The sequence below is a fragment of the Protopterus annectens genome, chromosome 6.part0 (genome assembly GCF_019279795.1).
Source record: "Protopterus annectens isolate FY-2018-M chromosome 6.part0, PAN1.0, whole genome shotgun sequence".
NCBI classification, from domain to species: domain Eukaryota; kingdom Metazoa; phylum Chordata; order Ceratodontiformes; family Protopteridae; genus Protopterus; species Protopterus annectens.
Window position 1 is genome coordinate 816485595 of NC_056737.1, and position 17393 is coordinate 816502987.

The window sequence follows — 17393 nt, forward strand, 5'->3', positions numbered from 1 at the left end:
AAACTTCTTTGTTCTGCTTATGAAGTAAAGATCCTTAAAAACGTGCAGCCCATTAACATCCCTTCTGGATTAGTACAGGCAGCAAAAGCTTCTTCTGCTTCCCACAATATGATTGATGCTTTTGCCCTTTTTCCTTCAATATGCTGTCATCGTTGTCAGAGTGGCAGTAGCAACTCTTAAAATTTTACTTCATAACTCCTTTTGATTTTTGTTAGTTTCAAGGTCCGAGACACTACTCTATTATCCTTTTTTCATTTACAAATTACCAGTTCCTGATGCTCTTATAACTTCACTATTTAAAGAAAGAGTAAAGTAGGAAAGAAAATGCACTGAAGTAAGTTTGCTAAAGGCCACCTTCTATGCCAGTGCAGTTTGCCCTTCAACACTCATCGCACAATCAAGAGCTGGTTTGTGAAAGTATGAGGGGATATTCCCTACGTGGGGGTTGCAGGGAGTCCTATTTTTATCAGATTTAGCATTTGCTAAAAATTCCTTTGGCAAATAAAAATGATTCCAGAAAAATTCCAGCTGCAGAAAAAGCAGTAAAATTAGTAGCTTTTGTGATTAACTTTGTATAAGGTTTGTAAAATCTAGCTTAATGTTTCCAACTAAAAATAAATAAATAAAATAAGTAATTAGAAAAAATCTATTATCAGCTGTCTCGAGCGACTTACAAGCAGGTCGGAGTTGAGAGGTTTCATTTAAAAAAAAAAAATTAAGAAGTGCAAGTGTAATCACAACAGCAGCAAACTAATGTGTTTATCTCAATTTACCCAGATTCTCCTGCAAGCTAGAAATGCTAAAACCAGTGACTTATCCTCCCTGAAAAAAACAACAAAGGGCTTGTGCCAGATTTCCTCTCAGCCTCCATGCTGGTTCAGTTTTTTGCTTTTGCAGTTTCATGAGCTACATCTTTCTCTCATCCAACAAAATATTTGTTGATTTCAGTAGATAATTTTAACTTTAACTCTGAGATGATTTCCTCTCAGCCTCCATGCTGGTTCAGTTTTTTGCTGTTGCAGTTTCATGAGCTACATCTTTCTCTCATCCAACAAAATGTTTGTTAATTTCAGTAGATAATTTTAACTTTAACTCTGAGATTGACTACTTTACTTGTAAAGATTTTGCTTGTCAAAGTACTTCAACAAGTGGTGACTACAATGGACATGAAATGTATTTATTTATTTACATTTGTTAACCAGGAGTGTCAGACTGGACGTAGGTCCATTTTCAGCGGATGCCCGAGGAGAAAAGCTCCACAGTTAAAATAAACAGACAGTAGTTACTTTGGATTACATAGCGATTAACAATTTAACATGGCAATTAATTACAAACATACTTACAGATGAAGAACATAGTACATCAGTAGACAACTAGAATCTTTATCTGCAAAGTACATAAGACATTAGCAAATGTTACAATAAGAAGTTCCTGCTGTATAAAAAGTACTAGGCTTATGAGCATCTGAGCTTACTATAATCAAGGTAGTTAGTGGGGTGGAAAGAAAGGTAGTGGTTGGATGGGGTGGGTGATATTAGAGTGGGAGTTGCAAGGGCATAGCCAGCATGTTTGTAGGTGCGCTTTTAGTAAAGTTTTGAAGTGGGTGCATGATGGTACGGAGGTAATTGTGGGTGGGAGGGAGTTCCATAATTTGGCTATGGCATAAGAGAATTGTGCTTCACCAGCAGAGTTATTGGCTTTAGTGATCTGCAAGTGATTTTTGTTGCTGGATCTTAGTGGCCTGGTGGTGCGATAGGATTGGAATAGATTCTGGAGGGATGGGACATTTAGTGGATGGTTTGCTAGCTTGTGGGCGAGTGATAGTTGATACCATTGAAGGAGGTGAAGGAGTTCAAGCCAGCCCAGTTCAGCAAGTGAGAGACAGTGGTGACTACAGTAGGATGCCCCTGTGGCAAATTTGGCGATTTTGTTGTAGCAGGTCTCTAGCTTGTTTAGATCGCATTGCCTTATGTTGATAAATATTGGAGAGGCATAAAGTAGGGTGGAGATAAGGTGGGAATTTGCTATTGAAATCTTTGCTGCTTTGGTGAGAAGTTGCTTATTTCTGTATAACGCTCCTAGTTTTCTGTGGACTTTTTTATGGTCATGGATATGTGAATGTCAAAGTTTAGTTTGTCTATTTCCACTACTAGCAATTTGGTGTGTTCAGTTTGGTATACAGCGGTGTTGTCTTTTGCTGTATTTTAAAGTGAGAGTTGTTTTGAGTATGTTTGGTGGGTTGGAAGATGAGTAGTTTAGTTTTGTTTGGGTTGAGTATTAATTGGGCATCGGATAACCAAGTTTCAACAGAGGAAAAGGCTTCCTGTGTGACTTTTTGCAGTTTGGGTCGGGACTGGGCTGAGCAGATGATGGTGGAGTCATCTGAGTATTGTATGTGTGTGCCATGTTTGGCGGCAGAGGCTAGATTATTGGTGAAAACAGAGAAGAGTAGGGGTCCAAGGATGGATCCTTTGGGAACCCCTACGGAGACAGGTAGTTGGGGAGATGTGTCATTCTGCCATACAACGGATTGTTGGTGGTCAGACAGGTAACTCTGAAACCAGTTGGTGACTGATTGAAAGAAGGATAGGTTATTGAGGACAAAGATGAGTTGTTTGTGTGGGGCCATTTCAAATGCTTTAGATAGGTCTAGGAAAGTAGCAGAGGAGTGAGAGCCATTGTGTTTATGCTGAAGGATGATGTTAGTAAAGGAGAGTAAGGCAGTGGTGGTGCTATGGTTTGGTCGGAAACCATGCTGAGTATTGGAAAGGAGGTTGTTAGTAAGGAGGTAGTCTGAGATCTGAGAATGTATGCATCTCTCTAGTATTTTGGAGAGTGGAGAGAGAATAGCTATGGGGCGGTAACTGGTTAGTTCTGTGGAGGGGAATTATATGTGATGCTTTCCACAGTGTGGGAACGTAACTTTCTGACAGAGATCGGTTAATCAAGATGGATCTGGGTAGGCCAGAGCATCAACTGCGATTTGTAGGTATTCACTTGGGAGGTTGTCTGCTGCTACTTTGGTGGGCTTAAGTTTAGTTAAGAGTTTTTTTTTATGTTGGAGGTAGGTACAGGAGAAAAAGAGAAGTCAGTGGGGAGATTACTAGTTGAAGGTGTGGGTTGAAGATTTTCAGTGCAAATGCTTACTTGACTGGTGCGTGATCAAAATGACTAACAGAGAACTGTATAAAGGTTTAAGGATGCCAACAAAATCCAAAGAAAGTGCTGGCTTCACTCCTTAGTTTAAGCAGAGTAGTCTCTGGAAAGAAGCCAAGAAAGAAATTCAAAGTTTAAAAGATGTCCGACAAACTCAGGGGTTCAATAAACAGAGCAACTATCTTTACCTAGAGAATCTGTAGGTGAAGAATAATTCTCTACCTATGGATTATGTGATTTCTCCTTCAGCCGTCTAGTCACCAGAAGCTGGCACACACATTTTGTTGACTACTGACTCACAGACGCTGTGAACTGACATTTTAAAGAATGCTGCAATAGTGGTGGATGCCCTAGAGCAGTGTGCCATGTTGTGGCCCTCTGAACTTTTCCATGATATTCATCACAAAAGGTGATCTAGTTTACCAGCCATTTCAACATTGTTCATTTGAAAATATTTACCTTGTATAAAGGAAGCAAAAAGCTGGTGCAACTGTTTTCTGTGAACATCCATCGCCTACACAAAGTTCACCTTTGTTCTGAAGGTTTGAATAGAAAAAAGGTAACTATGTGGCTTGCTTCGATGCCAAGTCTAAGACAACTACGGACATAAAGAAGGGATTAGTTCTAATGGCCAGCTGATCTTTTTGGAAAATTATGTAAGAGCCCTTAAAGATCAGGGCCTGCAGCCCAGAAATCTTCCTGGCAAAGATGACTGCCATAAGAAGGAACTTCAAGGTAGCAGAGTTCAAAGCTTACGGGGGTGGAGTTTGTCCGTAACATTCAAAACCCATGGAGGAAGGATGGGTCTCCTGTTAGATAAAAAAGTGAAGAAATGTTTGGCTACTATTCTCAATACTTTGAACCTCTAGTGGCTTGGAGAATGACCAAAATCGCTAGCCCATCAGCTGCAGCTGTCACAAATCTGGATATACCAAAAGTGAATACTGCAGAAATTTTGCATGGAGAGGGGAGAACTGAAGCATGCTCACCCCACTTTAGTGCATTACAAAGGTACATAAAATTGGAAGACCATCCTTATGGTCACCAACAGGAGATGGTAGAGTAACACAATGACTTCTCTCTTTCTAAAGTACAACTGTAGACCAGCACATGCTCAACAGCCCCAGGCTGTCCGTGCAAATCTTGGGCTGTAAATAAACCCCAATCTCTGCTGCACAGTCAAGGACAGGGCAGACATGTCACTCGGTCTCAAGTTGTCATTCAAACAGTTTGATGAAGAGTTCCTTCTGGTGGTGTCCTGTTGAGATAGAACAGAGGGGAAACTGGACTTCTGGTATTTTCTTCAGGAAACAAACACACAAAGTGATGCTCTTAATTTTTAAATATATAATAAGAACAGACGTAAGCCGTTTGCACATCTACAGCTTGGTGGTAAAGCAAGTCTATAATCTGTCCTCCGAGGTTAGTCTGTTTGTTAAAATAATCTTTCTCTCTATAGGAGGCCAAATGTTCTTACTTTTTCTCTTCAATTACAACTCTGTAAATGGAGATAATGTAAAATTTCCTTATAAAAAACTTACAATTCCAGCAGCAGTGAACAGGGATCCCTCATTTTCCATCTTTCGCTTTCTCTGTACGTTTTGTAAAGCAAGCATCTTGGGGCTCAATTCTTGATCTGAACTGGCAGCTCTAAATAAAAGAGTTTTAAAGAACAAAGTCATCAAATATTTCAGCGTGTGCTCAAACTATATTTCCCTCGCTTGAAGATCTTTTATAAATGCTCTAAATTTTGAACTGTGCTTTTTTGTAGTTTGCTAGTAATTCCAAGTTGTTCTTTGCTACATAAAAATTCAAAAACTACTGAAATAGACAGCATTTCATTTCAATGGGAGTACTTTGCATTTTCTGGAAATATTAAAAATCTCTCTCCCCATTCCAAAATCACCTAAATGCATTGTTTTCACTTAGGTATACACAGTTATTAATCTATGAAGACTGTATGACAGACTCTGCTGACGACACAATATAGGTCTGTAAAACATAAATATATAGCTTGCTGGCTACAATGTGTCATCTAGTAAAATTAATGAACTGGAGCTGTGTTTTGAAATGTGCATGGAAACTGTCTAGTTATAGTCCATCAGCAAAGTCATCAAACAGGTGTAAAAGAATCGCACACTTCCTGTCCTTGTTTATTAAGCTGAATCATGCAATTTTATGGTTATTGATTCACTAACTACCAGCTTTATCCAGTTCAAGTCAGGGTGGAACCACAGCTCATCCTAGCACTCAGTGATTGTAAAGCAGACAAACTAATCTTTCGTAGGACACTAGTTTGTTGCAAGCCACAGACATATCCATATGACATGCATAGCTAAAGGCAATTTGGAAGATCATCAAAGGAATCTCTCTAACCCGCGGTAATGGTGCTGCAGTAGCGTTGTCACCTCACAGCAAGACGTCGCGTTCGATTCTCAGCTAGAGCATCTTCTGTGTGGAGGCATGCGTGAATGGGCTTGCCTTCGTTGAAAGTTGTGCGTTAGGGCTGGTAACTCGGCAAGTAAAAATCCACTACCAAACATTAGCGGACCGGAGTTCCGCTGTGACTATCCCTAACCGGGATAAGCCGAAAGACACATCATCAAAGGAATCTCTCTGGAATGTAGGAGGGAACAGAAGTACATGGCACAAACCCACATGGAAATAGGGAGGATATGCGGACTCTACAAAAAGGCACATCAGCTAAGAAACAACCTAGAAAACAATACTGTGCAGTAAGTGTATAGTCCTTTCTTACGGCACTTTGTTTAACCTGTGATATTCAATTGAGAATTTTGCTGTTTTTTCCTTTCCTAGCCAAAATAAAAATGAGAATCTTTACTGAGTTGTTTTAAATGTATAGTTTTCATGGGGCTGAACCTTTTTTTCTTCTCAGATATAATAACGTGGAAACTGAGAAGATTTTGCTACAGACTTTTATAAATGTCCTTTTATTTTATTATAACTACACAGCATATCTAGTGTTGTGCTTCATCCTTCAGAATCTGTTTAAGATAGTAACAGCAAGGCTGTAAAAAGCTCCTTTTTCTCATAGGAAAAGCTGTTACCTGTGCACCTAAAAGCTCAACATTAAATTCAGTTTGTAACTAAATCCTCAAAAATGTTGCAATGAAAAAATGTATTAGAAAATATTAAACACACACATTTAGCCCTGTATCAGTAGGGACTTCATGGTCATTTCAGCATAAAGGATATCAAACTTTATTACATTTAGTTTCTGTACTGCGTGGTTATATGACTTCTACAAAGGGTAGGGAAAGCAAAATAGATTTAGAACATGTCTGTGTTGAAGTGGCACTGCAACAAAACTAAAAGTTATTTTGTATATGTATAAAGTCTAAGGAGCTGTTTGTGTTTCACTGTTGCAGTCCTGACTTGTGGGTTAACCGCTGTGAAGGTCCTTGGCTGACCCGACTACCGGAGTAAAAATCTTTCTCCTCCTAAGGCTGGTGGATGCCCCATCCTGATGTCAGTATGCTTTGGTATAAAGGGAGCCAACCAACGCCATGTCAACAGTCTTTTCTTGCTGAGGGCCCAAAGCCATGTTTCAGTGCATTGGCAGTCCGCACCAGCCCTTTCAACAAACAGGCTGTCTTTAGAAAGTCCTGGGCTGTAGGCCCCATCCAAACCCAATTCTCTCTCAGTACTGCCAGCATTTCTACTAGGTACATTTTATAAAAAATATTCCAACTGTGCTGCTGAACTCCATCTCTCAAGGCTGATGCAAGATCTCAGTACTCCATGCATTCTAAGGGGTAATTACCTTTTGTTTTGTATCCATCTTTGATAAACACATCCCCTGCCCGAGGCCCAGTGCATACAGCCAGTCTACTGCATGGTGTACAGCAGCAATTAACCAGGTAGCACTGACAATCTTTTATGGTTTCTCCTTCTGTTATCAAGGTTACCTTCAGCATGTATCCTCAGTGTATATGAAGTGTGAGCACCAGTCAAAGGCACTAAACAGCCTAGAGCACCAGTCAAAGGCACTAAACAGCCTAAAGAATTTTCACGGGCCAAGCAGATGTTCTTTGTGTTTCACTGTTGTAGTCATCACTTGTGGGTTATCCCCTGCTGGGTAGTCCTTGGCTGGCTCGAATACCAGAGTAAAGATTGTCCCTCCTGCAACGCCATTACATCAGTCTTTCTTGCCATGGAGCCCGAAGCAGAAGCAGTTTGCATCGGTCAGCTGCTGCCAAAGTGAAGTAGAAAATGACTATAGCCAAGTTACCCCATTGGGGATATTTTTCTTGCACAGACCAATGTCCGAAAATGTAAGTAATCGTCTCCACTGTTGAAAACAAATACCACACTGAGACTTCCATAAACTGTGTGTAACCTGTTTAGGCCCAGACTACAACATCTCAGGATGTCGGTTTTGCTCTTGCTAACACTAGGACCATCCAGCATACAGCAGAATTTGTAGCTAGACATTTCAAAGACCGTCCTTTGCAGTACGAAATGGCATCAGTCGGTCAGCATCCAGTGGATATCCTCAAAAAAGAGAAGTCAAAGGGATAGACCACAAAAAGATAGACCTTCGGATGACTCTAACCCAAAGTCAGCCTCTAGCACAGCAGAATTCAGTGAAGAGTCTATGCAGCCCCTAATGACTGCCGCACTACCACTGTAGGCCTCTACTGAGACCCTTTCGGAGTCCTGTACACCACCGGATCAGACTACCCCTGCAGAGTTTTCGGTTGTCAGCCCCGTGGGTGGGTCTGGAGATGCTTTGCAGGAACCTGCTTCTGAGGAGGCCTTTTGGATAACTGGCAAAGACTAACAGCCACACCGCCGGACACAGCTACACCTAAGCCCATTGAAGCACCGAGACCTAAAAAGTACAGTTTTGTACCTACCATAAATGTAGATGTCCGATAGACATGCAACTGCAGTCATAACATGTGGGTTGTCCTGCCTCAGGCAGCCCTCGGTCGGCCGGATTCCAAGGTCTGGGTCCGACGTCGGCTGATGTCGCATTTCTCTCCGACGTCAGAGCGGCTGGAGTACATAAGCATCAGCCAACGCCATTTTCTTCAGTGTTTCTTGCCCCAGATGCCAGGTGCCCTCCAAGGAAGGCTGTAATCAAATTGGAAGACAAAAACAGGATTCCAGACAAATAAATGAGCAATAAAACAAATACACCATAACAGATATCCCCAGCTAAGAGTAACAGGGATAGGAGTGGACCCTAGGCATAGAGGGGTATGGAGGGAGGGAAAATCCGACTGCAGTTGCATGTCTATCGGACATCTACATTTATGGTAGGTACAAAACTGTACTATGTCCTTCGAGAATACAAATGCAGTCATAACATGTGGGTAGAATACCATAGCTTAGCTGGGGGAGGAGGAATGCTCTAGGAAAAAGATGGTTTGGCAATCAAACCCTGCAGGACTGCCGAAGCAAAGCCTGCTCTGGATCTCGAGTATACAGGGAGATTGTAGTGTTTGGAGAATGTATGCACGGAGCTCCATGTAGCAGCTTCTAGAATGTCCTTAGTAGGCACCCCCTCTTAAGAATGCCATAGAGGTGGCTGTAGCTCTGGTGGAATGTGGTCTGACATTGGCTGGAACAGTCTTTCCATGAAAGGAATAACAGAATCTGATGCAATGTCCAATCCATTTTGAAATAGTCTGTTTTGAAATTGCTTTTCCTTGGACTGCAGGGGCGTAAGCTACAAAAAGTTGTTCAGACTTCCTACTGGCCTTGGTTCTGTCCAGGTAGTATCGAAGTTGTCTGTGAATGTCCAAGGTACGCAACAGTCTTTCCCCCTTATTCTCAGGATTGGGGAAGAAAGCAGGCAGATGAATGGCTTGATTTAAAGAAACCCTAGACACCACCTTTGGCATAAAAGTAGGGTTGGTCCTTAATGAAACCCTGTCTCTGTGAAAAATTATGAACGGTGGTATTGCCATTAGGGCCTGTAGTTCCGAAACCCTTCTTGCTGAGGTAATTGCCAACAGGAAAGCTGTCTTCCATGAGAGAAATTGCAAGTCAGCTGAAGCTGCTGGCTCATTTGGAGGTATAGTCAGTTTTTCTAGGACAAAACTGAGGTCCCAGACTGGCACTGGGGCCTTTCTTGGTGGCTTAATGTTCTTGATTCCCCTGAGGAATTGCCTTAGCAAAGGGTGTGAAAAAACAGGAGGATCAGTGTTGTATCTAGCTGAAATAGCTGATGCATGTATCTTTATGGAAGAATATGAGAGGCCGTTCTTTAGCATATCTGCCAAATATTCCAAGATGAGTGGGATGTTCAACAATGATGCATCATGTCCCTTGCTGGTATTCCAATTGCTGAATCTTTTCCACTTTGCTAAGTAAACCTTTCTGGTGGATGGTCTTCGAGCCTCTGTTAGTATCCGCTGAACTTCCTTGGAGAGAGATAGGTTGAGGTTATTTATGGGATCTCCCAGGCTGTTAGCTGCAGTGTCTGAAGGTTTGGATGCACTGTTTGAAATTGTGTTGAGTCAAAAGTAGAGGCCATTGGGGAAGGGCCCACCTCCTGGTGTGACATATGCTCCGTAGTAGTGGGTACCAGTGTTGTCTTGGCCAGTCCGAGCTATTATGATTCCCTTGGGTCTCTCTGCTTTGATCTTTAGTAATACTGAGGTCATCAGTGGCAGAGGTGGGAATGCATAGATTGTTAGGAAGTTCCAGTTGAATGAGAGAGCATCTATTTTCCAAGCTTTTGGATGGTATGTCCTTGTGCAGAATTTTGGTAGAAGATGGTTGAGGTGAGAGGCAAATAGGTCCACTTCTGGCCTGCCCCATGTCGAAGTGAGTTGTGTGAAGACCTTCGGATGTAACCTCCACTCGTGCGGATCTGTGAAATTCCTGCTTAGGCTGTCTGCCAACACATTGTCTTTGCCTGGATCAAACTGGGATTGTAACTGGATGTTTAGGCTCAGTGATTTTTCCCAAAGATGCATTGTCAGTCTGCAAAGGGGGTAAGAGTGGGTGCCCCCTTGCTTGTTTATGTGCCATATCACAGTGGTGTTGTCTGTCCGTATCAGTAAATGGCCTTGCTGAAGTTGGTGTTGAAAGGCCTCGATGGCATGCATTACTGCCAGCATTTCCTTTTGGTTTATATGCAGATGTGTTTCCTTTGGAGACCATTGTCCTTGTATACATCTGCCTTCCATGTGCGCCCCCCATCCAAGGTCTGAGGCGTCTGTGGTCATGGTCTGTGTTATCTGTGGTTTTTTGAATGACATACCTGTGTTTGCCTGGCTCACCGAGGCCCACCATAGGAATTCCTTTTGTAGGCATGGAATGAGCGGTATGATTGTCTCCAAGTTGTTGCTGTGTTGAGACCAAATGCTTTTTAGGTACCATTGAAGCTTTCTCATGTGTAGGCTTGCTAATGGAACCAGGAGAATGCTGGATGCCATGTAACCCAGGGCCTGTAGGAATCTCCTTGCAGTCATCTGGGTGAGTTTTGCTAAACCTTTGAAGTAATGAGTTAACTTCTCTTGCTTGTCTTCTGTCAGGTAAGCCATTTGAGAGGCTGTGTCTAGTTTGGCTCCTAAGAAGATTATTTGCTGGGATGGCTGCAGTCTTGACTTTTGGAAGTTGACTGTGTATCCCAGAGCTTGAAGTAATCATATGACATAGTCCAAGTTTTTTGTCAACATCAATTTGTCGTCCAGGTACGGGTAAATTTGTATCCCCTGGAGCCTGCAATGAGCAATTACTGAAGCTAGGCATTTTGTGAATACTCTGGGCACAGTAGATAAGCCAAATGGCAATGCTGAGAATTGATAATGCTCTGGCCCTGCAAGAAATCTGAGGTATCTTCTGCAGCTGTGTCTGATAGGGACATGCAGGTATGCCTCCTTGAGGTCCAGAGTAATCAGCCAAGACCCATTGCCCAGCATGGGAAGGAGTTGCTGTAGAGTCAGCATTTTGAACTTTGGTACTATGAGAAAGGTGTTTAATGCGGACAAGTCCAGTATTGGTCTCCATTGAGATTCTTTTCTTGGAACAAGGAACAGTCTTGAGTAAAACCCCTGGTCTTGTTCTTGTTGTGGAGCTCTTTCTATTGCTTTCATCCGAGTCAGCAGAGTGATTTGCTTGATAGCCTCTGCCCTCTGGTTTTGTGGTAGGTTTGGCATGCCTTGTTTTCTTGGCAAGGTATGAAAATGGAACCTGTACCCTCGGTCTATAATGTCCAAAATCCATTTGTCCTTTGTCAGTCTGTGCCAATTTTCTGCAAACAGAGATAATTTCCCGCCGAAAGGAGCTTCTATTTGTTCCCAGGTAGGCGGAAGTAGAGGAAAGTCCTTGAGATTGTGGCTGTGGGGCAGGTGAAACCCCTGCGTCACTTCTTTGGTTTCCTGGCTGCCATTGTCGTCCCCTGTAAGGGCCTCTGTATTGGCCTCTTCCTCGGCCACATCTGTTTTTACCCCTTTGAAACTTTTCTGGATTAGGAAAGGACCAGTTTTTTGAAGGCCAATTCCTACTGAATCTGGGGGGTTGAACCTGGAGGAAATCTTTCACCGTCTGAACTGATTTTGCTTTTTCTTCGATGATCTTTAACACATCCTTAGCATTAGCACCAAAAAGCTTGTTCTTTTCCAAAGGTGCATCCAGAAGTTTTGCCTTTACATGATCTGGTAGAGGTTGATCTTTTAACCACGCATGTCTGTGAATGACTGCCCCTGTCATAGCTGCCCTACATGAAGCTTCCAGTGCATCATATCCACACTGCAGGAAGTGATTGCTTACTTGCTGAGTGTTATGTACAGCTTCCTGCAAAGCCTTCCTGTCTAAAGGATCTGGAGTGGCTAATGTTTTTTGTAAATCTTCTAACAGGAAATCCTGATATTGTAACATATGAAAAAGGCAATTCAAAGCTCTCATAGATAAGGTAGTGGATGTGTAAACCTTTTTGCCCCATCTCTCTAATGACCTAGCTTCCCTGTTGGAGGGCAATGGATTTTTAGAGGTGGAAGCTGAAACTCCTTTAGGCCCCTGTGAAATAGTTTCCAAATCAGCAGTATGGGCCCTGAATAAATGGGAATGAGTTTCTGGGACCCTGTAATACCTGTCTGGCTTGGCTGGAGCAGGAGGAAGAGAATCAGGGGTAGCACTAGAGTCAGAATATAAATCATCCAAAACATCAAGTACAGGAGGAATAGGTAAGGGCCTGTGCTGGGGCTTCTTAAGGAAAGTCCTAAGGTGTTTTCTGGAATCAGAATATTCCTGTCCTTGCCACTTGAAATGTTCCCTCATGGTATGCAGAACTTCCCCAAAAGAAATATCCTCAGGAGGGGAGGCTGAGGGGATGGAATCTTCTGCATCAGAGTCCTCATAGGTCTGGAAAAGCTCTTCCTGGCTATCAGAGTGGACAGAGCCCTCAGAATCTTCATCTGAAGGAATAGGGTCAGAGGGTTCAATCCGGGGCCTTTTATCAGAAGGAGGCTGAGATCCTCTCTCAGGAAGGGCCTGTGAACCTCTAATCATAGAAATTAAGTCAGCAGCCATGGACATAATTTGTGTCTCTGGAGTAGGCTGAGGTAAGGTTTTAGTAGTAAGATGCTTTGTTTTGCTGGCTGCCTTAGCCCTAGTGTAGGCCTTAATATAGACATGGCCATAGGAGGCCTGGCAGCTCCACGTGCAGGAGTGACCTTGTCTACAGCAATGGTCTCGGGCATTTCCTCGGTTTCAGTATCCGGAGGAAAATCGATAACTGGCGTCGGAGTGATGTCCGGAATCGGAGTCGTCGGTAAAGCGGTGTCTTCGGTTCGGAGCGGTGGAGAGACCGTCTCAGAGGGAACCGGAGCACTCGCGCTAGGTTTTGGCGTGGAGTCGGTGGTAGACGCGGGCCGAGGATGTCGGTCCCGGTCTTTTCGCTTCTTGGGAGTTTGCGATGTCAGAAGTTCCGACGGCACGGTGTAGGCAAATTTATCGCCGAAATAATCTTCAGCGAACTCCGCCCGGCGCCTGAGAGTGCGCTTGTTGAAGTGAGCACAGGCTACACAGGCCGAGACGTCGTGGTCTGGGCCAAGGCAAGGAAGACAGTAAGAGTGGAAATCCTTATGAGGTATTTGTTTACCACAAGAAAGACAATTGTTAACTTTTTCAGTAATTTCTGACATCGGCTGAGGCAAGAAAAGGTCCCCAACGGGGTACTTAGCTTTTTTGATGACTTCGGTATCGAAGAATACAGGAGCTGACCGACCGGCACTTGCGAACTGCTTCTGCTTGGGGCACCGCTCTGCAAGAAAGACTGAAGAAAATGGCGTCGGCTGATGCTTATGTACTCCAGCCGCTCTGACGTCGGAGAGAAATGCGACATCAGCCGACGTCGGACCCAGACTTTGGAATCCGGCCGACCGAGGGCTGCCTGAGGCAGGACAACCCACATGTTATGACTGCAGTTGCATTCTTGAAGGACATCAAGGCCACTTCCAGAAAAACAATTCCCAGTCGCCATCTTCCTCAGGCCCAGCCTGCTCAGTCACAACAGCTTCTCAAGATGGCTAAGGATCTAATCACACTCATCATAGGTAACCAGACTACTCCAGCCAAAAGAAAAAGGGACCTTTCCCCAGAGATTCTCTCAAAACCTGACACTGAAGAATCCAAATTTTTGGATTCGGACAATGAACAGCAGCCCCTTACCACCTCTGAGTATTATGATGCAGAGGAATCCATCCCTCCCCTGGGGACCTATCATTTGGAGAGACCTTACACACCCTCAGGGAACACTTCCATTAGGAAGCTCAGGACTACCCCCAGCATAAACCCTTAGCCATTCCTCCAGTTTTGGATGTGGTAGAGGATGCCTTTATGGAGTCTAGCCTCACACCTGATGCCTTAACTTCTGCACCTAGAAAGGCAGACAGGTACTACAGGGTGCCAGATACCCACAAATATTTATTCAAGAATCCTGCAGCTGACCCAGAGGTCATCACCCAGGGACCCAAAGGGGCTAGGGCCAGTTCCTCCAAAAACCCAATACCTTCTGACAAAGACAGCAGAACCCTAGACAGATGGGGTAAAAAGGTATACCTCTGCTACCTTAGCTGTCACAGCTCTTAACTGCTAGTTCTATATGTTAAAATATTAGCAACATACACAGGATTAAAGTAGAAAATTTCCTCCTTGCCAGACAGTTCAACTTCCACTGAACTGGGAGAGCTCTTACACTCCAGCTCTCAAGTGACAAAGCATTCCCTCCACTGCAGATATGATGCCCAAGAAACCTCTAGCAGGGCTGCTGTTGTTGGGGGTCAGTAATTAGGAGACATGCATGGCTGAAAGAGCAACCTCTGCCTAATCATGTTAAATCCAAACTCCTAGACGCCCCCCTAGATAAGGACCGCTTGTTAGGGTCTAAGGCGGAGGAGTTGATCAAGAAAATGGAGGATAAGGCCCAATCAAGTACAGTAAAATATTTCCTCCAGGCCCAACCTCCCAGATTCAGCAGGAACTTTCTCACCAAACACTGGTCCTTTCCTACCCAATCCAGGCCTGTGTGAAGGAAAGGGCCAGGGACAGACCACCCCCCCAGGCAGCAGCTACAAGGTTAGCAGAGGCCTAGACAATGGACCTCTACAACCCCCAGGGTAGTGAATTCTAAGTCCATGCCCTACCCTAAAGGCTCACAATGACTCCACCTTCCCCCTCTGCCCCCCCCCCCCCCAAAGGTTAGGAGGAAGGCTATCCCTTTTCAGACAACTGTCAATTCATCACAAAAAAATCAGTGGGTCCTAAAAATTATTTTCCAAGGATCAAGACTGTTTCAAAGAAAACCCAAACTTAGCAGACCTACCAGCAAATCAGCGGGCAGAGGCCTTCTGCCAAATTCAGAAACTCTATACTGAAGGAGCAGTGGAGTCTGTACCCCAGGAACAAGTCGGAAAGGGGTTTTATTTGATTGTTCCTGGTACCCAGAAAAGAGGACACTTGGCGCCCTATTCTGGATCTATCCACACTAGATCTTTCCTTGCTAGTGTCAAAATGCTCACGCTCCAAAAACTCTTGTCCAGTAATATATTTAAATGGGTTTGGAAAATGCAACAAACATTTTTGCCTTCTGTGTCTACAGCTCACTCAACTAGGACAATGGTTACTTCTCAGGCATTTTTCAGAAATGCATTCCAATAATTTATGCTACAGTTCAATATGACTGCTAGGTCTTCCTTTGATGCCACAACTGTCGAAGATAAATAAAAGTGGCCAGCCAGGAGAATAAATATCGTACTGTGTTTTACTGCTGATGAAAACGAACAGATACTAAAGCTATGTACCTGAAAAAGCAGGCTCTTCCTTGTTAACATACCAAGCTGCCTTCTCGCCGCTCTTTTACATGCATTGTCTAGAGGGCTTTTGTTTCTATTGTGAAACATTCTGCCCCACCTTAGCATGGTATAATTAACATCTGAAGAGGAAGGTGTTTTGCACAGCATTATGGCTAAAAGGGGAAAAATCTAATAGCCCGGAAAAGTTTCAGATGTTGATCTGCCTAATAGTACAAATCCTGATGTTGAGGGATATGGATTGACCTGCTCATTCAGATCTAAAAGTAAGTAAAGTACAGTTGTGTACCTACCATAAATGTAGATGTTCGAGTGTATTCACTGTTACAGTCATTACTCTTGGGTTATCCTGCTGGCAGGCTACCCTCAGTCGGCCAGAATTCCAACTTCTAGGTCCGGCGTCGGTTGATGTCGCCTCTTCCCTGACGTCAATGCGCCAGGGGTATAAAAGATGCAGCCGGCACCATTTTCTTCAGTTTTTCTTGCCCCAGATGTCAGGTGCCCCAAATTGGTAGGCTGAAAAATATGCCAATAGGAAATGCATGCACCAAAATAACATTTCCTTCATCTACAAGCAAATACACCAAAAAAGTTATATAGGATAGAGAAGTGCAAATAAGTCCCAGCAAAGAGAAGGGGGATGGTGGGTGGGTGGGTAACCTGGACTGCAACGGTGAATACACTCTAACATCTACATCTATGGTAGGTACACAACTGTACTATGTTCGTGTTTCACTGTTGCAGTCATTACTCTTGGGTAGAATCCCAAAGCTGAGGATGGGTGGCTGGGCTAAATAGGTTTAGGAGAGGCTATGAGGCCCTGCAGAACTGCAGTGGCAAAGCCTGCTCTGGACTTGAGTAGAGAGGCAAGTGGTAGTGCTTTGTAAAGGTGAGAGGCAAGTGGTAGTGCTTTGCAAAGGTGTGCACTGAACTCCAAGTTGCAGCCTCTAAGATATCTTTGGTTGGTACTCCTCTGAGGAAGGCTGCTGAAGTGGCTGCTGCTCTGGTGGAATGAGGCCTAATGCCCTTAGGCACTGATTTGCCATGTTGAGAATAGCAGAAACGGATGCAATTGCCTATCCATTTAGAAATAGTTTGTTTTGAGATAGCCTTTCCTTGTGATCGTGCAGCATATGTCACTAAAAGTTGCTCAGTCTTTCTGAAAGCTTTAGTTCTGTCCAAGCAGAAGCGTAACTGCCTGTGTATCTCCAAACAATGCAGAATTTTCTCACCCTTGTTCTGTGGATTTGGGTAAAAGGTAGGCAAGTGAATGGTTTGGTTGAGGGCCACACTGGACACCACCTTAGGCATAAATGTAGGGTTTGTCCTCAGAGAAACCCTGTCTGGATGAAAAATGATAAAAGGTTCCACAGCCATGAGTGCTTGTAACTCCGAGACTTGCCTTGCAGAGGTTATTGCTAGGAGCAGAGCTGTTTTCCAGGATAAGAATTTTATATTTTTAATTTTATATATGGCTTTTCTTGTCCGACCTTTAGGAGTACTCTGGGAAGGAGAGGCAGTGGGGGAAAAGCGTATGCTGTTAGATTTTTCCAGCTGAATGATAGGGCGTCCACTTTCCATGCTTGCTTGTGATAAATCCTTGTGCAAAATCTCTGCAATTGACTGTTGTGAGGGGATGCAAATAGATCTATGTCTGGGCATCCCCATTTCTTTCTTATCATGCTGAAGACTTGTGGATCCAGTTTCCATTTGTGGGGATCCATGAGGTTTCTGCTTAGTTTGTCTGCCAGAGTATTTGTTTTTCCTGGCAGGAATTGTGCTTGCAGGTGAACTTGAAAAGCCAGTGCTGTGTCCCATAAGGTCATTGCTTGTCTGCAGAGGGGGTAGGAATGTGTACCTCCCTGCTTGTTTATGTACCACATGGCCGTAGTGTTGTCTGTCTTTATCGGTAACTGTCCTGGATGAAGCAGGTCCTTGCTAGCTGTT

At 43.7% G+C, this 17393-nt stretch overlaps 1 protein-coding gene across 1 annotated transcript in view; it reads right to left on the minus strand.

Moving 5' to 3' along the window:
* HIF1A (hypoxia inducible factor 1 subunit alpha) overlaps window positions 1-17393 on the minus strand; it is a 1533321-nt gene that overhangs the window by 217399 nt on the left and 1298529 nt on the right. Inside the window, exon 13 of the mRNA XM_044074492.1 lies at window positions 4698-4806. Within this exon, the coding sequence (XP_043930427.1) occupies window positions 4698-4806 (109 nt within the window). The remainder of the gene's footprint in view (window positions 1-4697; window positions 4807-17393) is intronic.